The sequence below is a fragment of the Lonchura striata genome, chromosome 18 (genome assembly GCF_046129695.1).
Source record: "Lonchura striata isolate bLonStr1 chromosome 18, bLonStr1.mat, whole genome shotgun sequence".
Taxonomy (NCBI): Eukaryota; Metazoa; Chordata; class Aves; order Passeriformes; family Estrildidae; genus Lonchura; species Lonchura striata.
The window spans coordinates 3,344,346-3,364,973 of record NC_134620.1 but is presented as its reverse complement, the minus strand read 5'-3'; the positions used below and the strand labels follow the sequence as shown (position 1 = coordinate 3,364,973).

Here is a 20,628-nt window from a genome sequence, read left to right as displayed (position 1 = left end):
AGCTTTGAAAGGAAATTGGGCTTTTAATGTTCAGTGTGTGTTGTAGTGTTAAATGGCTACAAGTGGTTGTTGTTTAAATTTTTGACTTGCTAATGCCTTTTAGGAACAGGGACTATTTAAAGAAAATTAATTCCTCGTGCAGGGCTGCTCTTGCAGAAGGGAAAATTCTCTAGGATTGTTTTTTGGTGCTGTCCTGGACAGGGAAGCTTTCAGATATGCTCAAGTTTCTGTCCCTTGGGTAGAGATATGCCATCAGTAAAGGCCACAGCCCGTGATATAGAACAGGGCAGGGTTGCATTTTTGAAGTGGATTAGTTTAAGGTTATTCTTTCACTCTCTTTTCATGATCACTCCCTCCTTAGGCATGATCACTTTACCTCATGGCATAGTAAAAAGATTGGCTGCTGTAAGGCTGCTCCTTTTCCCTGTGCTTAGGGTTGCACTGGATTTCTCTCCCCTTCACTTCGCTTTTTAGCTTGAACCCGTTCTCTTGAGATGTGTTTTAACACAGACAATTTTCCACATTTCTCATTCTCCTCTTCCCAAGTCACTGTTCCTTTGTGGCAGCTGACAGGTAGCTGAGCAAGTGCCCAGTGTTTCACAGGGCTTTCCCAATCAGATGAATATGCAGTGCAGAGCTGGCTTCTTTTTAAGTGTTCAAATAAAAAGCAGAGCCATAAAAATAAATAGCATTTTCATTTTTCTCTTGGTGGTTTTGTTTTTGAAGGGGGGGAGCCCTCTTCTGTTCCATGGAAAACCCTGCTGCTTTATGGTGTTATCCTAGAAAGGTTTTATTTTACTAAGGTGCCTTGGGATTTCAGTGAGATTGGGCCAGTTGGTGGAATTGGCATCATGATCCATGTGAGTGCCTTTGGAGAAAACCTGTCTGCTTAGTTCTTCATGCCAAATTGGTAACCAGCTAACAGGAAAGGAGCCTGACTGCAGAGCCTCTCTGAGATTTAATCACACCACAGACTGTCTGGAGAACTTTAATTTCACCTTGATATTTCCCTCTCCCTCGCTCCCCCACAGCTTTTCTTTGATTTTGGAGCTAGTACTGTAAACCACAACCTGTCTGTGTGGCACTGAAAATAGAAAAGTCTGTAAATAAGTGTCCTCAGAGCCTGAGCTCTGCTGGGTCTACAGTCGGGGGGTGACATTCAGTAGCATCCACCAGACCAGCCCCTGTTGATATCCCACACTTGGAATTCAAAGAGAAAACTATCCAGGGCTTTACGTAGCACAGAACAGGCCTGGGTAATGCAGAATTTTGCCCTGTGAGTACTTTCTGATTGTGTTCTGACCACTGGCAGAAATATCTGTACCATGAATGACTCTCCTGTGACTGTGAGCAGGTTTGGGAGCAATCACTCCTTCCTCCTGGTCACGATGTAGAGGGAAAGGAAAATCAACGCCTTGGGACACCACAGATGTGACAAAGTGAAATGTCCTTGTGTGATTTGGGGCTAATACTGTAGATACAATAATTTTACCCATGGCTTGGGCACCTGGCCTTTATGGCTCAGCTTGGTGATGAGGGGATGATTGAATTCAGCAGCAATGAATTTTGGCAGTTTTGTTTCTGAGCAGATCAGTGGGAAATTCCCTTGACCTGTTAGGTTTTCGTCTTGGAAAAGGTTTAGAAGTGTTTACCAACACAGGAATTGTATATGTATCTAGGGCAAGGGAGAGTGTTTCTAGGAATTTAGAAATGAATTGTCATGCATAAATCAAGAATTTCAGCTGCTTGCCTCCAGGGCTTCTGGGATTGTTAAACTGTCGAGGCTTTAATGTTTATACATTTATAAAAAGAAAATTGAATGTGGTTTTTTGAGCATGGTTTTGCATCAAGGTTGTTTATGGGTAAAAGCGATCATCCATCCTCTTTGTGATTCCCCGAGACTGCAGAGAAATGGATGGATAAGGATATCTCTGCCCTGGGCTGAGCCCCCAGTGTGGGCAGCAGGAAAGGAGGGGGAGATTCTGTCCCTCTGCCCTGCTCAGGTGAGACCCCACCTGCAGAGCTGTCCCTGGCTGGGGGGTCCCCAACATCAGGAGAACCTGGAGCTGCTGGAGTGAGACCAGAGGAGGAGATGCTGCAAGGGCTGGAGCCCCTCTGCTCTGGAGCCAGGCTGGGAGAGCTGGGGGTGCTCACCTGGAGAGGAGAAGCTCCAGGGAGAGCTCAGAGCCCCTTGCAGGGCCTAAAGGGGCTCCAGGAGAGCTGGAGAGGGACTGGGGACAAGGGATGGAGGGACAGGACACAGGGAATGGCGGGCTGGATGGGATATTGGGGAGGAATTGCTCCCTGTAAGCACAGATTGAAGTTGTGACTGCCCCTGGATCCCTGGAAGTGTTCTAGGCCAGGTTGGTGGGGGCTTGGAGCAGCCTGGGACAATGGAAGGTGTTCCTGCCCGTGGCAGGGGTGGCACTGGGTGGTCTTTAAGGTCCTTTCCAGGCCAAACCATTTTGTGCTCAGGGCTGTGAACAGAAAAGATGAGCAGCTTCCATCAGAATGGCTTTGGATTAAACACTTGGCACTCTTTTTTGTACCAAGCTCAAAGTCCAGCTAGTTCTAATTGAGGCCCCTGGTCCCAGCAAATGAGCCTTGACTCTGCCTTTGTGTGTCTGGGGAAGAAAATAAACCTAGTGAAATAAAACCCATTATCAGATGCAGAGGGATGAATAAACCTTCATTAGGATTTGAGCCAGTTGATTTAGATGGGATTAGAAGAAATTTTGGATTGATGGAAGAGGTGGGGTTTTTTAGGGGGAAAAATATCCCCCAGAGGCAAAACCAAATAGCAAAGCCTATGTCAGCAAAAGCCTTTGAAGTCCTCCAGAACATTATTACTTGCTGAACTATAAAGTATAAAACTGTCCCTCTGTGGAGCTCAGGGGAACCCAAACTTTCTTTGCTGAGAAAAATTGTAAAAAGATAATAGGAACACTGAAGACAAAATTAAATTCAGCACTCCAAATCTATAAACAAGTCTGTTAGATGTTGTCATTGATCCTTGCTGGAGTTTCTGTTTAGATTTGGAAACTGTTTTAACAAGAGCTTTGCACATCTCAGCTCCTCTCCAGCACCCAGTATTTGGGTGCAGGTAAATAAAGCCACAATGCCCTGGCTTTTGGGGCCTCACCTGAAACTCCAAGTCAAGCAGATCTAATAAAGCTGACTTGAAGCCAATGGCTGGTTTTAATGCTGCAGCTCACAGTGGTGCTGTAAAGTGAAATGCTTGAGACTCTTTATTAGTGATTTCGTGCAGCTGAGCCTCGCTCAGTGGGGTTTTACAAGGGATTGGCATGCGAGTTTGGGGCTGTAAGAAAAGGCTGGGTTAGGGACCCTTTGGAAATTCAGGCTTGTAAAGCAGCAGGGTTCGCTGTAATTTGATTGAAAAAAAATCGGGATAGGATAGGATCTTTATTCCCCCTGAAAGTTAAAAAGGCAGTTGAAATTTTATGTAGCTCCCCCCCCTCCCCCTTTCTTTTGTTTTACTGTCTTTGTAAAATGCCTTTAAGACCTCGAAACTTGAAAGGTCTGTGCAATATTGTCTGTTTTGGCAGAGTGAAAGGTGTGTGTTTATTTTTGATTTTTCTTTTGGAAAGCAAGGCAAAAGCTGGCCTGGTTTGGCTGTGCTTCCCTGTGTGTGTGCTTAGCCTGTCCCTGTCAGGAAAATGTGCTGCTGTTTGGGGAGGGGGCAGAGGTTCTGCCTGGGGAGCTCCACTCCTGCACCACAGCTGCTCTTTTGGTGTGTCAGCAGAAAGCTGCTTGGGTTTTTTTTTTTGTATTCTTGGAGCAATAACACAGATATTTATCCTACTCTCAAATCAAATTGAGAGCAAATTTCCAATGGTTTGGATTTGGGATTGCCCCTCTTTGGTGCTTTTGAAGTTGCTGAGTGTGTCCCTCTAGGGACAGGAGCACTGAGCACTTTGATTCCAGGGTGCTGTGTGTTGCTGGAGAAGCCTCAGTGCTGGTTCTGTCATTTCAGGGCATTATTCCTGCCCTGTGCAGGTTGTTTCCTATGTCAGAGGATGGAAGGGGTTTGTCTCCCTCTGCCAGTTTACACTGAGGTCTCTGTGTGATTCAGAATGTTCAGTTTGCTGCATTAGGATATTCCTGTTTGAGCACTGCTTTTCTTTGTAGGTCTCAAACCTTACAAACACTTGCAGGTTACTCAGATCACCCCTTCTTTCATCATATTAAACATTTTTTGTGTGTGTGACTATGGAAAAAAATGGCAAATAAATATAAAGAGATAGTCCTGGGAGAGTTTGTGTCCATGGTAGGCTTGGATTCTTGGCATAATCTGGGGACTGAAATGAACATTAGATGCTTAATTGTAACTTACTAAAAATGATGTCAGTCTCAGAAGGTTCGTTTAATCTTTTTAGAACCAGAGCACAATTGATTGCTGCTTTCACCAGTCGTGGCTTTCATTGGTTACGTCTGTTTTTTTAAATTAAGAATTACTGAGGGGAAAAAAAAGCTACTTAAGTTGGCTCTTACCTCTTCAATCTTTAATTCTGAGCCCACAATTGATTGTGATGAAGCTGTTCTCCCTGGAATGGGCAGCAACTTGAGGCTGCTTGAAAAACTTAATAATTCATTCCTATTTATGCATACTGTAATACAATAGGTTATAAATCACTAATGTCATACCCCTAATCAGGCATTGTCAGTGGGACTTCATAGATATGGTGCTGTGATCTGAGAGGGTTTCTTAGCTACAAATATGAAAATATATTCATATTTTTGCTCTAAGCTCATAATTCTCTCTTAATTGTTTTCTTGCTGCTTTTCCTGTCAAAATTTTCCAGTTACTGATATTTCAGGTTGACAGTGTGGCCACTAAACTGCTGTTCATGTTATGTGGAATTTTAATAGAGTATAAACTCAGTTTTTTCCTGAAGAAACCACAGAAAACAAGCCTTTTCTTAAAAATCTGGGGTTTTTATACACTCAGGTATATAAATATTGAACAAATATATTTAAGTAAGACTTTCATCTTAGTACAGACCTGTATTAATTTATATCTTTGTATTTCAGCTACTATTTAGTATTTTATATTAAATCTGTTTTTTCCTTATCCATTTATGAGAGATCCATATATAAACATTGATTCCTAGGTCAGCAGGACGTGGAAAATCCTCGCAGAAGACGAAGTGCTGTGGTACCGGCTGTGCCAGGAGGAGGGATACCTGTTGGACATGAGCATCTCTGACCATTCCTGCTGGAAGCTTGCCCTGAAAAACTGCAGAGCCAGAGAGCACATGCTGAAAACCAACTGGAAGGTGACAGGGAATTTCCTTAGAGAAATGGGGAAAAACGGGAACATGGTTTGAGCAAGTGGGAGAGGAGAGTTGGTGGTGTGTTCTGCAGCTCCTCTTTCCCAGCTGAAAGCTGCTGTGGTGGGAGTTGGGATAGATGTGTCTTCTCTCAGCAGCAGTAGCAAAGCTGGGAGTCTGGCAGCAGCAGATCTGGTGGCTGGAGGGATGGGAAGACCAAGGCTGTGTCTCTCTGCAGAACCGCGTGGGTGCCGTGAGCCAGCTGCACTACGAGCCCGGCCGGGTCCTGTGCGACGTGCACTGCTGCGACGGCGTGGTCATGGCCGGGTGAGCACGGCTGGCACTGCCCTCTGCAGCTGCAGCGGGTCTGCAGGGCCCCCTGCCCCTCCCACTGAGTGTGTAATGCCCTCTGCACCTTCCACCGAGTGTGTAATACCCTCTGCATCTTCATAGAGTGTGTAATGCCCCCTGCACCTCCCACTGAGTGTGTAATGCCCTCTGCATCTTCATAGAGTGTGTGCACCTCCCACTGAGTGTGTAATGCCCTCTGCACCTTCCACCGAGTGTGTAATACCCTCTGCATCTTCATAGAGTGTGTAATGCTGTCTGCACCTCCCACTGAGTGTGTAATGCCCTCTGCATTTTCATAAAGTGTGTGCACCTCCCACTGAGTGTGTAATGCCCTCTGCACCTCCCACTGAGTGTGTAATGCCCTCTGTATCTTCCACCGAGTGTGTAATGTCCTCTGCATCTTCAGAGTGTGTGCACCTTCCACTGAGTGTGTAATGCCCCCTGCAGCTGCAGCAGGGTCTGCAGTGCTTCTGCACCTCCCACTGAGTGTGTAATGCCCTCTGCATCTTCATAGAGTGTGTAATGCCCTCTGCACCTTCCACCGAGTGTGTAATGCCCTCTGCACCTCCCACTGAGTGTGCAATGCCCTCTGCACCTCCCACTGAGTGTGCAATGCCCTCTGCAGCTGCAGTAGGTCTGCAGGGCCCTCTGCACCTCTCATACAGTGTGTAATACCCTCTGCACCTTCCATAGAGTGTGTAACGCCCACTCTACCTTTACCAGGCTGTGTAATGCCCACTCCACCCTCTGTGGAGTGTGTAATGCCCACTCCATGTATTACAGAACATGTAACATCCATTGCACCTGCAACAGTGCATAGTGCTACTCTGTCCTTACCAGAGTGTGTAATAATTCCCACTTCACCGTTTATAGAGTGTGTAATGTTTACCAGAGTGTGTAATGCCCAGTCCATCGTTTATAGTGTGTGTAGTGCCCGCTCTACCAGGCTGTGTAATGCCCACTCCTGTAGAGTAATGCCACGTTTCTATAGAGTGTGTAATGCTCATTTTATCTTCACCAGAGTGTGTAATCCCCACTTCACCTTTAACAGAGTGTGTAAAGCTTGCTCCATCCTTACCAGGCTGTGTAATCCTCCACCTCTTCCAGGCTGTGCAGTGCCCACTGCATCTTTACCAGTCCACCTTCACCATCTGAAATCTCAGGTGCTTCTTTTAATAAATTCAAAAGCAGCACCTGTTTGAAGCATAAGAATGGATTCACCTGCAGTTCCTGAGACAGGTTGTCCTTAAGTGACTGATAAGGATGTTCATCTACACTTTACCTCAGCAGGTCAAATTTTTATGGAACTATTCGAAGGTTATCTCATGTATAAGTAGTTCCTATAAAACCTCAGGTGCTTTCTGATGAACTCCATCTATTATTTTGCTCTGGAAGCACCCAGAATGTATTAAACATTTTACACATCTACTGAAAAAAATCCCCCTTTTTTGTGTTTTTTCATAAAAATCTCTTTGTCACAGTACAAAAATAACTTTAGAAGTACTGTTACTTTTCTGCATTCTTACTTAAGAGACAACCTGAAATGAAAATAACCCACTTAGAATAGATAAACTCAAACTTCTCTTTTCCTATTATAGAACTTTTCTGTACCTTGGTTCAATGTTACCTATTCATGTGGTTTATACTCTTAAATAAAAGTTTAAGAGTCCCACAAATTTTTAGAAGAGGTTACAGTGATTCTGCCAGTAAGTGTGAGGCTTTACTGTGTTCTGTTTGAATTTCACAGGTTCAGTAATTAGTAACCCTCCAGAAATGACATAAATAAATAAAAATTATGTTATCCTGGGGAGCTGGGACGTTGTCCTTGACATACCAGAGTTCAATGTTTTATGGTAACACTTCATGTTAATGGTGTGGGACTGAGAAAATGCTTCTAAAATACTTCAAAATTCATAGACTGGTTATAAGAAAGATGCCTGGAAAATTCTAATTTGTGGAAATGCTTTTGAGTGCTCTTGGGCAGCTGAGAGCAGGACTCTGAACTATCAGATAGCAAACCCAGTTGTCTCCATGCTGCTGCCAAAACCTCCAGCTCTTCTTTTCCTTCATTTTCTCCACTTCATTTATATCCAAACGTGCAGTAGATAGGAGTTATGCAGATTAAATTACATTTCTGAAGTATTAATAAACAAAGGTTGTAAATCCTGCATATTATGCTTAAATATTCCATATTTTGACTTGGTGTATTGGAGAAGTTGGGTTCTGACAGTTGCACACGCTCTTTTCATGTTGGTTCTCCAGTTCCTCCAATATCTCCTGATTCTCTTGGTGAATTTACATCAGGGGTGTGATACAATTAAATAATTCAGGTTCCTGAAAATAGATGAGCAGGTAAGAGGCCACCGAGGAAAATCTGTATGTGTGTACCCTTTAGAAGAAATAATGTTCACTTGCATGACTTTCCAGTAATTTCTCTGAAAAATGAATTATCTCTTTATGAAGCTGTGAGTATGTGTTTGATAAAACAACATGAGGAAGTTAGAATTCAGCTGTTTGAATTTACCTGGTTAGTAGATTAAGAGTTTAGAATATTAGAACAGAAAAATTATGTTGTCCTTTGCTGTTTACGGCTTGTCCTTCACTCTGCTTCGTCTCTTAAATTGGTAAATGGAACAAACAAGGGAGACTTCAAGCTATAACTAAAACTTCAGAGGGCATCAGCAAATTGTGCAGAGAAATACTTTATGTGCATTTGGTAAGAATTTAGGATATTGAGGAATTTGTTGGAGTTTTATTGTTTGCTGTGTTTATATTTTTTAAATCCAACCATAACCCTCCCCTGTCTCTCCCAGCTTATAAAATTGAACTTAATGGCATTGTGCTTTCAAATTTGTCGTGAAAGTGTAATGAATCTGGTGATCAATACCAAACTGTTGTGTTCTTTCAGTACTGAAGAAGTAATTTAATAGCTGAGGTTTACAAAGTCAATTCTCCTCTCAGTATAAATATCAATTATCTGTTACATTTAATGATTCTCTCTCCTGTTTCACAAACACTTGTGTGCTCAGCTTTGCATGGGAATAATCAGTGATTACAGAGGGACCTGTGTGTCCGAGTGTGTGAGTTTGCAAGGCCTGGTGCAGCTAATCCAGAATTGTGGAGCATTTCCCAAGGATTTTCTAGCCAGTGGTTTGGGCCATCACCTTTCTTTTGTCCCTGAGGCTGCTGCTCAGGGCTGCTCAGTTTTTAGCAGGTTTTTTGATCATAATTCCCTCAGCTACTCCTGGTGCTCCAGCCCCTTCCCTGGACATGCTCCAGCCCCTCCAGGTCCCTTTTGTCCTGAGGGGCCAGAACTGGACAGAGGATTGGAGGTGCCCCAGGAATGCCCAGTGCTTTGCCCTTGGCCTTCTTGCACACCTGGACACACCTGGGCTGGTGACCAGCTGCTGTCACCAGCACCCCCAGGGCCTTGTCCACCTTATCCAGCTGCTCCTGCCCAGGCCTTCAGCATTCCCTGGGGTGGTGGTGGCCCAGGGTAGGAGCCAGCACTTGGCCCTGCTGATGTTCTGTTCCAGAACTTTGCCTGGCACTGAGGTCAGGCTGACAGGACAGCATTTCCCTGGTCCTCCTTCCAGCCCAGCTCCTGGATTGGCATCATGATTGCTGAGCTCAGTCCCCTGGCAAAGGAGGGTCCATGACCTCCCTGCTGGGAAAGGGTGGGAAGTGTTGGGGTGAGCTCTGCCCCGCTCCCTCAGCACCTTGGTGTGCACCCCAAGTGCTGCAGCAGGATGCCAGCCATTTCCCCTTGGGTCATGGGAAATGGGGGCTTCGTTCTGCTCCCTGTCCCTATTTTCCAGCCTGGGTACCCTGAGGATGAGGCCTTAATTCCCTCAGCCTTTTCTCCATCTTTTGTCACTGTTTCTCCCTGATCCAATGGAGATGGAGATTCTCCTTAGTAATCCTTTTGTTGCTGATGTATTTATAGAAACATATTTAATTATTTTTTCTGGCAGCAGCCAGATTAAGTTCTAGTTGGGCTGAGAGGAGTTCTGATTGGAAGAGAGCAGGAATGCTGGGGTTGGTGTGTTTGGGAATCTTGGAGCAAGCCTGGAATCACAGATTGATTTGAACCTGTGCTGTGTTAGACAGAATCTTGTCATCTTCACTGTCCTGCTTCAAACTGCTGCAAAGTGGAATCATTTTTATTTTAGTTGCTGTAGAGCTTTTTAATCTTTCTGAAAGGGAATTTATACAGGTTGTGGGCAGAGTGACTTAAACCTGCAGCTGTGATTTATAGAGGCACAGTTTGAGCTGGTTCAGGAGCAGCTCTTTATTAGTTCTGTGAAGGAAGCAAAGGCACACTACACAGAGAAATGCTCCTATTCCATGCACTCTCCACTTGTCCCCAAGCTGCTGGCCAGGCTGAAGCCAGGAGATGGCAGAATATCAAGGACTGATTGAGTGCAACCTGAGCTGGGAGCGGAGGTGGCTGCGAGCAGCTCCCCTTTGTGCTGCCTGACATCAGATAATTCAATCTGGCCTGCACGCAGAGCTTCTTGTGTTTGTCATTAAAATTTCATCCCGGTGGTTACGAGGCTTGTTTTCTGGGTCAGCCCCTGAATCCCTTTTCATTTGAGCCCGTGGTGTTTGTGGTTACCTCACTCCCAATCAATGCTGTATTCGCCAGCCTTTCTACAGTTACACGTCTCGGAGGATCTTCTCTAAAGGGATGATGTTCTCCCCCTCATCCTCGATTCAAATGGAGTTTCAGCCCTAAGTCAGAGCTTACTTAAAGTAATTATATAGCTGCTTGCTTGGCTTTTAGAAATTCCTGCTGGTGATGAGGCTCCCTGTGCATAATGCTGTCATTTACTGTGCAGAATGCCTGGATTGCTTCACTTTCTCTTACTAAAATCTAGATTTATATGGTTTTTTTTTAAGCAAATGCATGTTCAGACAGTAAAATTGCTGCTTTTTTTCCATTTTTTTTTGGCAGTATAGTCGGAGGTTGGGTCCTCCTGGACAGAGTGATCTCAGAACATGCATCTGGTCCTTATTTGACCTTGTCATTCTAAAGGATCCCGTGGTGTGACGTGCCCATGGCATGTCCTGAGACTGTTGCTCCTGACTGGCTCTGAATTAGTCACCTGTGGCTGTTCTTGAGCCCTGGGGTGAGCTTGCCTTGTGCTGCTGGTGCCCATCTCACCTCACAGCTCACCCTTAAAACCACACCAGGTGGGCTTTGAGGGGGAGGTGTTAATTTTTTAATGCTTGTAGAAAAAGCACTGTGGCTTCACTGCTGCTGCTGGTGGCTCTGAAAAGTAAACAAAAGAGGTCCAGAGTCAGACCACCCTTCCCAAGACCCAGAACTATAAATATCATCTTTTCCTTTCTTTTTTTCTTCAGTTTTCCATGACTGAATGGTGGCCTGGTAGTGAAGAGCTTGGCCACAAACTGATCTAGCAGATGCTCTGAGGAGTCCCTGCACCTCTTACAGACTGGGAAATCAGCCCTGGCTTCTCTTGAAATTTTAATTTCAGATGTTTTCCTCCTTCCCCTGTAAGTACTGCCAGCTTTCCTTGGGATTTGAGGAGTTAGGACTGGTGAGACTCATCTGCTGATTGCCTTGATAAACCAACAGATTCACATTTCCTCCCTTTTCAGGGTGGAGCACACCTGGCACAGGTGCTGTTTCCCCAAGTGATGCTTGAGAAAGGCAATGAGAAGCTAAGGAAGAACTTCCTAAATGTCCTGTGTGGTTTGTTAGGGGAATCTGGACATTTATTTCTCATGCTGACATCCTAAATGCTGAAATGATTTTATGCAGTTGTCTTCATTCTGGGAGCAATCACAAACAATTTGGGCCTTTCAGTTTAACTCACTTTGAGCAGCATCTACACACAAGTAGCTGCTCCTTTATGGTGAGTTCCTTTGTTCTAATCCATCACCTCCCACTCCACTTTGCTCCTGCTCAAAGGTGACCTGCAAATGACTTTTTAGAAGCTGGGCTTGCCACTCTCTTTAGTTTCATAATGATAACTAGCCCGAAAGGCTTGAAAATGCGTTCCTGCACTTTTTAAAACTTCATGTCAACTCTCATCTAATTTGGATTTTTGCTATAGGGCTTGTGGATTATTCTCAAGGTATTTATTATTAGCTCTAGCATCTTAATTCAGTGTTCAGACCTGAGGAAACCAAAATATTAATTAGTAATGAAAATGAATCAAAGTTAACAAACTGAAGACTTCTAACAGCCTGAACAAACCCCTGCCTTGTTTAATTGCCTAAATTTCACTTCTATGATGCCACAACTTTCATAGTTTCTCCCTCCCCTCCCAGAGACTGCAAGCCAAGGTGTCAAACAAAGCAGAAGGTGAAAATAATTGCTTTTTTCTTCAACCTTTCCCAGACCTTTTGTGCTCTCTTCACTCACTCTCATCATTGTTAAGGAGCAGTGTCAGGGCTCCTCTTTTCACCCTGAGGAGGCTGAACAGGGGAATGACATCATGAGTTCAGAGGGCTCTGGTGACAGATGAGCACGGGGCTTAGGTAAGGTTGTGTTAGTGACAGCCAGGCTGGCTTTTCTGTCAGCTCCTGAAAAAAGCCTTTCAGGTGAAACCAGGAGTGGGCTTGGGTTGTTGGGTCTGCTCAGTGCAAGTGGTGTCAGGTGTTGGAGGATTTACCTGCCACTGCAGCAATCAGCTCATGGCACCCATCAGGGGAAGGCAGCAGCAGCTGAATGCTCTTGGTGTCAGAGCAAACTGGATGTGATCATTGTTATATTCAACAGGAAGGGAGTTCTGAGTAGTTGGTGTTTTTTCACTCCAGCTGCTTATGAAGCCTGATCTGACTCTGTGGAAGCTGCTTTTCCAGCCTGCCTGGAGCTCTTGGTTTACATCTGGGTTTTGCTGCTGCAGGGATGTGCTCAGTGATGCCTTTGGTGTTCTCAGGCACAGGCAGTAATTTTGAGCTTGTAAATCCTGTTTTTTTGCTAAGGCCAGACAAACACATCCTACTTTCTACTAAAATTCTTGAAGATTTCACTTTTACTCTCTGGGCTGTCATCAGTGCCTGGAGCTCAGGTGATGCTCCTCCTCTCTGCTGCTTGCAGCGTGTTGCAGTTTGTGTTCTTTCCAGAGCAAACAGATCAATTTCCAGCATCCTCCAATGGGGTTTTCTCACCTCTGTCTGCAACTGGAGCCACTGTTTATCTGTTCTTTGTCCTTTGTGACCTAATAGGGTTGATGGAGCAGAGCCTTCCCAAATTGCATCATAATGCCTCCTGAATTCTTATGGAAAAGATATTTTTCTTTTTTTTTTCTCCTGAACCCACAGTAATTTGTTTCCTTGGTAGAGCAGCTGCTTTAATTAATGGGCCTGGGCTGATGCAAGCCACTGGAACCTTGAGCTATGGGATGGGAGATTTTTTGCCTTAAAAATCAAATTGCTAGAAACAGTTTGGCTTTTTCTAATTGCTTCTTTTATAAATGTTCATTAAAATGTTTTCCTTACAGTACAACCCTTTGGCTTGTTTCTGTTCCCTTGGTATGACATTTGCATGCACTTAATATAGAAGGTGAGGCAGAAACAGTGAGGATGGTGAAATGTTAATTTGGTTACAGACAACAGTGCTAAGCTGCAGAACTACACACTCCAGCAGCTTAACCCAGTTTCTTGAGGGATAATTTCCTAAATAAAGCCCTAAAAATGAAGGAAGAAGCTCGCTGTAGCTCCATATTTGTGAGGGGCCCACAGATGGGCGTGGGTTGGTAAATTGGAAAGTTGGGTTCCCAGCAGAAGAGTTTGGGAACTGATCATGAGGATGCTCAGAATGGATTTCCTATATGCTAAATCTAAAAGTGCTTCCAGATCCATTTTGGGACACATTAGTCACATTTTTCATGGCTGCATTTATATATTAAGCAACCCAAAAGTACATTTGGATGAAATCAGGGAGATTAATTTTCTACTCCACATTCTTCTACCAGCATTAGGATTGTTTCAGACTCTGATTTTGGTTTACCCCCATCTGTTTTTCCTTGTGTTTTATGGTCTAGCTTTCTGCTATGCAATTTAAAATTTTCTCTTCCCAGTTCCATTTTTTGTTTTATTTTTGGCTGTTGTGTTCTATTTATATTCCTTTCTGCCATATGAAGTAGCTCTTTTAGCTACTATTAGTTTTTCTTGAGTCCTTTCCATAAGGAATCCCTCAGCCAAGCTACCTGTTGGTTAAAGTTGGCAAAATCAATGTATCCAAATACCTGGGAATGAGAATGCAGGGAGAACTGAGAACTTTTACCTCTTCCAGTCTTTGAGGCACCTCACCCTGTGGTAGATGTTTCTGAGCTGTCCCTCACTCATCCCTCACTTCAGGGGAGTGCTAGAATCCCTTGAATTCCAGTGTTTTCCACTGTGATTGAGGTACCTCCCAATGTACTATGGTTCTGATGAAGAGGTGTTTTGAAATTGGACATTGAGTTGCCACTGTCTGACTTGAGCCTTGGAGAGAAGATGGAGCTCAGGAACCATTTAAACCAATTTGAAGGTGTTTGGATTTGGGTTTGCATCTTTAATTGGGCCTAATCTTGAGCCTGCTGAGGGGGAGCACTAGCTGATACCTTAATTAAACACATGAAGGACTAGAGAGTTGCTTTTGGTGGAACAAGGATGAAAGCTCTGAGATGCTTGTTGGAGCAAGACAATGCAAAATACTCATTATTTTACTTGCTTATCAACAGGCATCCGTTTAAACAGAGACTGTTACTGCATCAAAATTCCTACTGACTTCAATAAAATGCACTGACATTGTAAGGACTTCATAATAAGATCTTTTGAGTATTAACAGATGGTCACTGACTGCCTGAAACAAAGTTGTTGGTTTTTTTTTTTTTGGTTTGTTGATCACCGCAGGTATCTGGAAACTGAACAGACTTTGCCTTCTGGAAATCAGACCTGACTGTGAAACAAAAGGGGTTCTTTCTCCTTCCTTTTCCTTGCTACAGACTCTTTAGAGAAAATATGGAAAATGTAAGCTGGTTTCTGGTGGGTTTTATCAGGAGTCTTTGGTGACTAGCCCAGTTTGGTGCAGCAAGCCTTGCCCTGGAGGGGTGTGCTCGAGGCAGCACCAAAAGTGAGTGGCACCAGCATCCTGTCTGAACAGAAACCCAGCAAGGGGCTTGTTGCCCCTGTGATTTGAAGTGAAATTCTGCAGTGCCAGCAGTACCCCAGCCATGAAGGAAAGCAGTTTGTCTTTGCTGCTGCCATGGACTGAGTGAGCGGAGTCTCGACTGTTTGGAAAATGTTCCTGTTAACAGTTTTTCTTTTGTGTATTTGTCAGTTTATATATTAGTTGCAGTTGTACTTTGCACAAACACTAATTAGACAGCCATCAACACTCAGGGCCAAAGCCTTACTAACAATGCAACTGTGATAGCAGTGTCTTAATTGGTTGAGTATAATTGTCATTAGGCAACCATAAAGACATCTGGGGCTCTGGAGAGGGATCAGCCTCCCCCTCCTCTTCCCCAGATTTGTTCTGGCTATTGCTATCCAGCACAGTGGAGCTTTTTCAGATGAGATTCTGTGTTTTGACCAGTTTCCTGATGTTTTTCTCCTTATGAAATCGTCTGCCTCTTCAGCACCACTTCATTAGAGCTGTGCCCAGCCTCCAGCTCTGCTTCCTCCCACATGTGCTCTGCACTCCACCACCTGCTTCCCAGACATTCATCGTGGGGCAGCAGCAGCTTTTAACCCCAGCTCCTGCTTGCACTCACGTGGGAGGGCACAGGCAAAATGTCCATCTGATTACTGCCACTAAAAAGTAGTCACAATGCTTTTGATTAGTGAGTAGGTATTTTTATTGGATCTGAATTTAATTTTTCCCAGGTTTTCTATGCCATATGCATTGCACCTATTGTTGCTCCATTTCAGCAAGGTTTTGCTGCATCTCTGTAAAACCTAAGCTGAATGTTCAGGCTAATTTTTACAGCTAGATCCATATCTGGCCAGAAGTATATTTAGAAAAATACAGCTTGTCTCTTCTCTGCTGCTGCTTCTCATGTGTCTATACTGAAATACTCCAAAGAACAAGGGCAAAGTGGAATGTGAGTCCATCAAAGAAGCTGAGTTACTCGGATGGAGAGGCTCTGTTGAACATCAGAGAAGGAAAAATGTGTCTGTGAGTAGAGAGAGCTGGGAGCCAGGTGTGGTGTGGATGGAAGGAATCAGGGAATGGGTATCAGGAGAGGGGAAAATTGACCTTGTGAGCAACAGGCTTCTTGTTTCTCTCTGTTGTGCTCAGGAGAGCGAGACTGGACAGCCTTTCTAAATGAAATGAAGCAGGTGTGGTCTCTAATGTGGGTTATTTCAGGGTTTGGGGTTGGGTTGTTGGGTCTGCTCAGTGCAAGTGGTGTCAGGTGTTGGAGGATTTACCTGCCACTGCAGCAATCAGCTCATGGCACCCATCAGGGGAAGGCAGCAGCAGCTGAATGCTCTTGGTGTCAGAGCAAACTGGATGTGATCATTGCTGTATTCAACAGGAAGGGAGTTTTGAGTTGGCTTGGTTGTTTTTTCACTCCAGCAGAAAGCTAAGTGGGCATTTCAGTGCCATCTTGGTAGAAAAATCAGTAACTGAGTGGGTTTGGAGTGCTGGGCTTGTTCTTGGACAGGACTTGCATCTGGGGCTATTTCATTGAGTGATTCAAATTAAATTTTCAGGGCAAAATGTAGAAGTTGTGGTTAGAAATGATTAAAAATCTTGAAATTATCTAGAAATAGTGTAGCGTGTTCCTCTCTCCAGCCAGCTCTGTTGATAGGGCAGATTTGCCAATTATCTGCAATAAAGCAGCCTTTTTATTTTTTTTACAGCAAGGCAGTGCTTTAATAGTTTAAAAGCCTTTTGTTGTGGTTACAAATTGAAAGTGTGGTGCTCTTTATGACAGCATTATGTTTTTTTTTCCTTCTGAATTGGATTCATCTGTGTTTGAAATCCTTCCAGCTCAGTCCTGGTGCAGGCCCAGTGCACACTGGAAATGGCAGTGGAGGAGCTGGTTTATATCTCCCATTTCCCCAGGCTGGTTCCCTGCCCAGACCTGGAGCTCCACTCATGATCCCACCACAGTCCTGTGGAACATCTCTCCCCATCCTTCTGCTCTGCTGTGTGGGACTGCCCTGGGAAGGATGGGAATGGTGAGAAATGGGGGAGGAGGGACACAGGAAGCCTTAGGAACCTTCCTGAGGAACTCCTCCTGTGCTGGCACTGCTGGAATTTTTGAGCAGCCACAGGGGAGCTTTGGTGGGCTCTTGCAGGGTTCTCCTGGCACGTGGAGTCTCCCTGGTCTCTGTCACTGGAGGAGCACAGGATGCTCTCAGGGATTGTTGGGCAGTGCCAGAGCCAACTGGGCACAACTCTGGAGTCCTGCAGGTCCTGGCAAGGGCTGGGAAAGCAGCGTGGCTTCATGGCACAGGAGTGGGAGTCTCCAGCATGGACTGATCCACCAGGAGTGGAGGAGTGAGGAGAAGGAGGCTGCAGGGTGGGCTGGTGCAGACCCTGCCAAACACGTTCCAGCAAAAACACATCAGAATTGAGTTCATCATCAAATTGGTTTCAAACCAATGGCCAGAAGTGTTTGGTGGTGCTGCTCCAGTTTGAGCTTCAGGTTCAGGTGAACAAAGAATGGGTCAAACTACATTTTGACTTGATTGAATTCTGAGATAAAATTAATTTAAGGATTTCATGTGGTCCTATGATGTTGGATTTTTAATTCCAGGATTGCAGTCAATGCATTGTTGTTTTTGCTGGATCCCTTGTGTTCCAGGCTGTGTAGGGAAACCAGGTGCAGTGTACTCTAAGAATTATTCAGCCATGGGCCTGTCCTCTTCTCCTGCCATTTTCTCCTTCTCTCAGTCTTTGTTTTTACATCTCCAGCCTGGACTGTGTGAGACCTACACTAGGAGGAGATGCTGTTCTTCCTTGTTTATTCAGAGATGAAAACAAATATTCTGTCACTGAGTTCTTTCCAGTCTACCAGTGTTTTATGAAACTCACTTTTCAGTGACAAGAGAATTTTGGTTTCCCTTGGGAAGAATCTGCTGCTCTTGGCAGTCAGGAGAAGCTCGAAAACACGACCCCAACCAACCCTAACATAAGGAAACAAAAATCAGTTCAAAATTTAAATGCTTCCAAAACATGGTGTGCCTCTTGTTTGAAGGGGAGTGCAGCAGATCTGTGCAATCACCTGTCCTGTTGCGATTTCTATCCAGATTTTGAAGCAAAATGAGCCCTTTCCAGTTTTGCAAACTGAAGAGATTTGTTGTGATCTGATCCGCGCTCCACGTCCAATCTGAAGTGAAACATTTTGCTTTGGGGAAGCATCTTTCTTGGTCTGTTCTTTTTAGATTGTGCTGCTGTAAATTGGAAATGAGAGCAGGATTCAGAGGAGTTTGGGCCACATTTGCAGAGGGAGGAAAGGGAGAAGTGTCCCACCCTGTTCTCTCCTTTCCCTGGGTGCTCCCCTGTAAGGCACAGCAGAGGAGGCAGGTGACAAGGACAGGCTTCCCTCTCTTCCTGATCAGTGCAGGGAATTAATGTGCATCTCTCTCTGCCTGACAGATTTCACCACCCCCCTGGGCACTTTAATTCCTTCTGTAAATTGGAGCCTTTTCACCAGGAGATGTTGGGAGGGATCTGTTCCTATGGCATGGCACTGCCCAGAGAACTGGGAAACCTGAGTGCAACTCCCACGTCTCCTAAACATTCCTTTCCTTCTTTTTCTTGTAATTAATTTTTTTCCTCATAAGCACAGCCAGATTCCTAACCACCAGATCTCTGAGGCTGGTAAGAATCACTCTTCCATGATACTTTTCCCCTAAAAATCAGGATGTAACAACAAAGGTGACAGAGCAGGAAGCACCTTTGATTTTCCAAAAGAATCTAAGTGTCAGCTATGTCAAAGGAAGACATCTGACAATGTTAATTATCACAGTTTTGTCAAAACTGGCCTTAAATAATTACAGAACTGTGATCTTTGACCAGTTGTAGAAGCTTCTCTGCTTTTTCTCTGATTTTTTTTACTTTAATGGTCTTTTGTGTGGTTATAGATGGCCCAGAGCAGTTTATTCATTGTTTGCTGTGTAACAACTTTCTTTCATTCAGATATATTCAATATTATCTGAAAAGTTTAGTTCTGTTTCTTTATTTCCTCATTGACAAGCTGATGTTAAATTACAGTTGTTGTGATATTTTAGTGAACCTGCTGCAAAAAAAGGAACCATTGCCTTAATTCTAAAGACAGCAATTAGTTGAATCTATTAATTAATTAGTCTTCAGAGATGTAAGTAAATTGATCTGTTGATGAGACATTAAGAAATTTCTTCTATAAAAAGAAATCTCTTCCTATAAAGAGCAGTAGGTTGGGTTGGTGCTTGTATGGTCATAGAAAAATGCTCTGGTTTAACACAACCAGAAATCTTGAAAGATTGAAAAGAACCAGTTTGAAGTTTTGCCACGATGTAATTTAGGCTTGTTCCTGATTTCCTTTTTCCTCTTGAGCCTGGCTCTCCTTGTGTGTTAGTTGCAAAGTGAATACTGATAGTGGTGGCTGAGTTGTGTGTCACAGAATCACAGAATGAGCTGGCTTGGAAAAGACCTTTGAGAGCATCGAGTCCAGCCTGTGACCCAGCAGTTCCTCATCAACTGAACCATGGCACTGAGTGCCACCTCCAGGGACAGTGACTCCACTACTGTGGGAACTGGAAAACCAGAAACTTCCACAGACACTGAAAGGTTTGATCTGCAGCCTTAAAAGAAGCTTAGATTGATGTAAAAATACAAGACACATTTAGCAGAAAAAAAAAGCCCTTATGTTTCTATAGTTGTAAGAATATGCCTTAAGTTAGTGAGAAACTGCACTGGGAAGATGGTGAAGGGTTTCTAGTGTAGGGCTGTGGTTGTATAGAGTAAGCTGAGAGTTTAGAAGTTAAAATAGAAGCATTTGTGTGCAAGTGAGAAGAAGCCATTGGACAAAAGTACCCACAGTGCAGCAGAGTGAAGTAAAGGTGATAGGTTAGAAAAGCAAATTAAACCTTGTGGCATCTGTTCATTGGGTTAGAAAGCTTTATATTCTTTTATATCAAGGAACATGTGACTACTTTGAGCTATGGCCAACTGCTTGCTCCTCTAAAATCTATGAAACTGATGTTTATTTGAGCAATAAATGGTTCTTCCCATCTGTGGTCCCATTCCTTCTTTAAAAGCTATGACAATGATACACCACCTCCCTGGGCAGACAATTCCATTGCCCAGTCTCTTTTTCAGTGAAGAATTCTTTTCTGATATTCAACCTAAATTTCCCCTGGCTCAACTTGTGTCTCTCATTCTGTCAGTTCTTGCCTGGGAGAAGAGGCCTCCCCTCCCTGGCTGCATCTTCCTGACAGGGAATTGTAAAGAGTGAGAAGGTCACTCCTGACCCTTCTTTTTTCCAGGCTAAACAACCCCAGCTCCCTCAGGAGCTCACAGGACTTGTGTTCCAAACCCCTCACCAGCCTCGTTGCCCTTCTCTGGACACACCCCAGCCCCTAAATGTCCTTCCCAAACTGAGGGGCCCGGCACTCAAGGTGGTGCAGCCTCACCAGTGCTGAGCACAGGGCAAGAATCACTGCCCTGGTCCTGCTGGCCAAACCATTCCTTGCAGGTCCAGTTTCAATTTACCTGCCTGCCTTGTTAGACTTCGGTGCCACATTCAATAAATGGGACTAAAAGAGGCAAAGCTGATGGCTTTGTGCACAGAGGACTGGGGGAGGATCAGTCTGGGAGCTGTTTGAACCCATCCTTGTTCCTGCCTCCCTTCTGCTGCAGCCACCTCCTTGCAGGTGCAGTGGGGTTGTTGAATTAAGCCCTTTTCTGACCAGAGACAGGGCAACTGAGAAGTATTTTAGAAACTTTATTTCCATTTTCAGTCCCATGAGAAGGGTGAGACAATACAGATGTTATAATTCACACCATCACAATCAGAAGCTGACTATTTCC

General features: G+C 44.3%; 1 protein-coding gene across 2 annotated transcripts in view; it reads left to right on the top strand.

Annotated features, from left to right (window-relative positions):
- FBXW8 (F-box and WD repeat domain containing 8) overlaps positions 1–20,628 on the top strand; it is a 56,384-nt gene that overhangs the window by 4,179 nt on the left and 31,577 nt on the right. For both annotated transcript variants that reach the window (XR_013340920.1, XM_021549766.2), the window contains exons 3-4: positions 5,133–5,297; positions 5,530–5,618. Coding sequence is in view for 1 of the 2 variants with exons in the window: in XM_021549766.2 (XP_021405441.2) it covers positions 5,133–5,297; positions 5,530–5,618 (254 nt within the window). In the remaining variant the exon portion in view is untranslated. The remainder of the gene's footprint in view (positions 1–5,132; positions 5,298–5,529; positions 5,619–20,628) is intronic.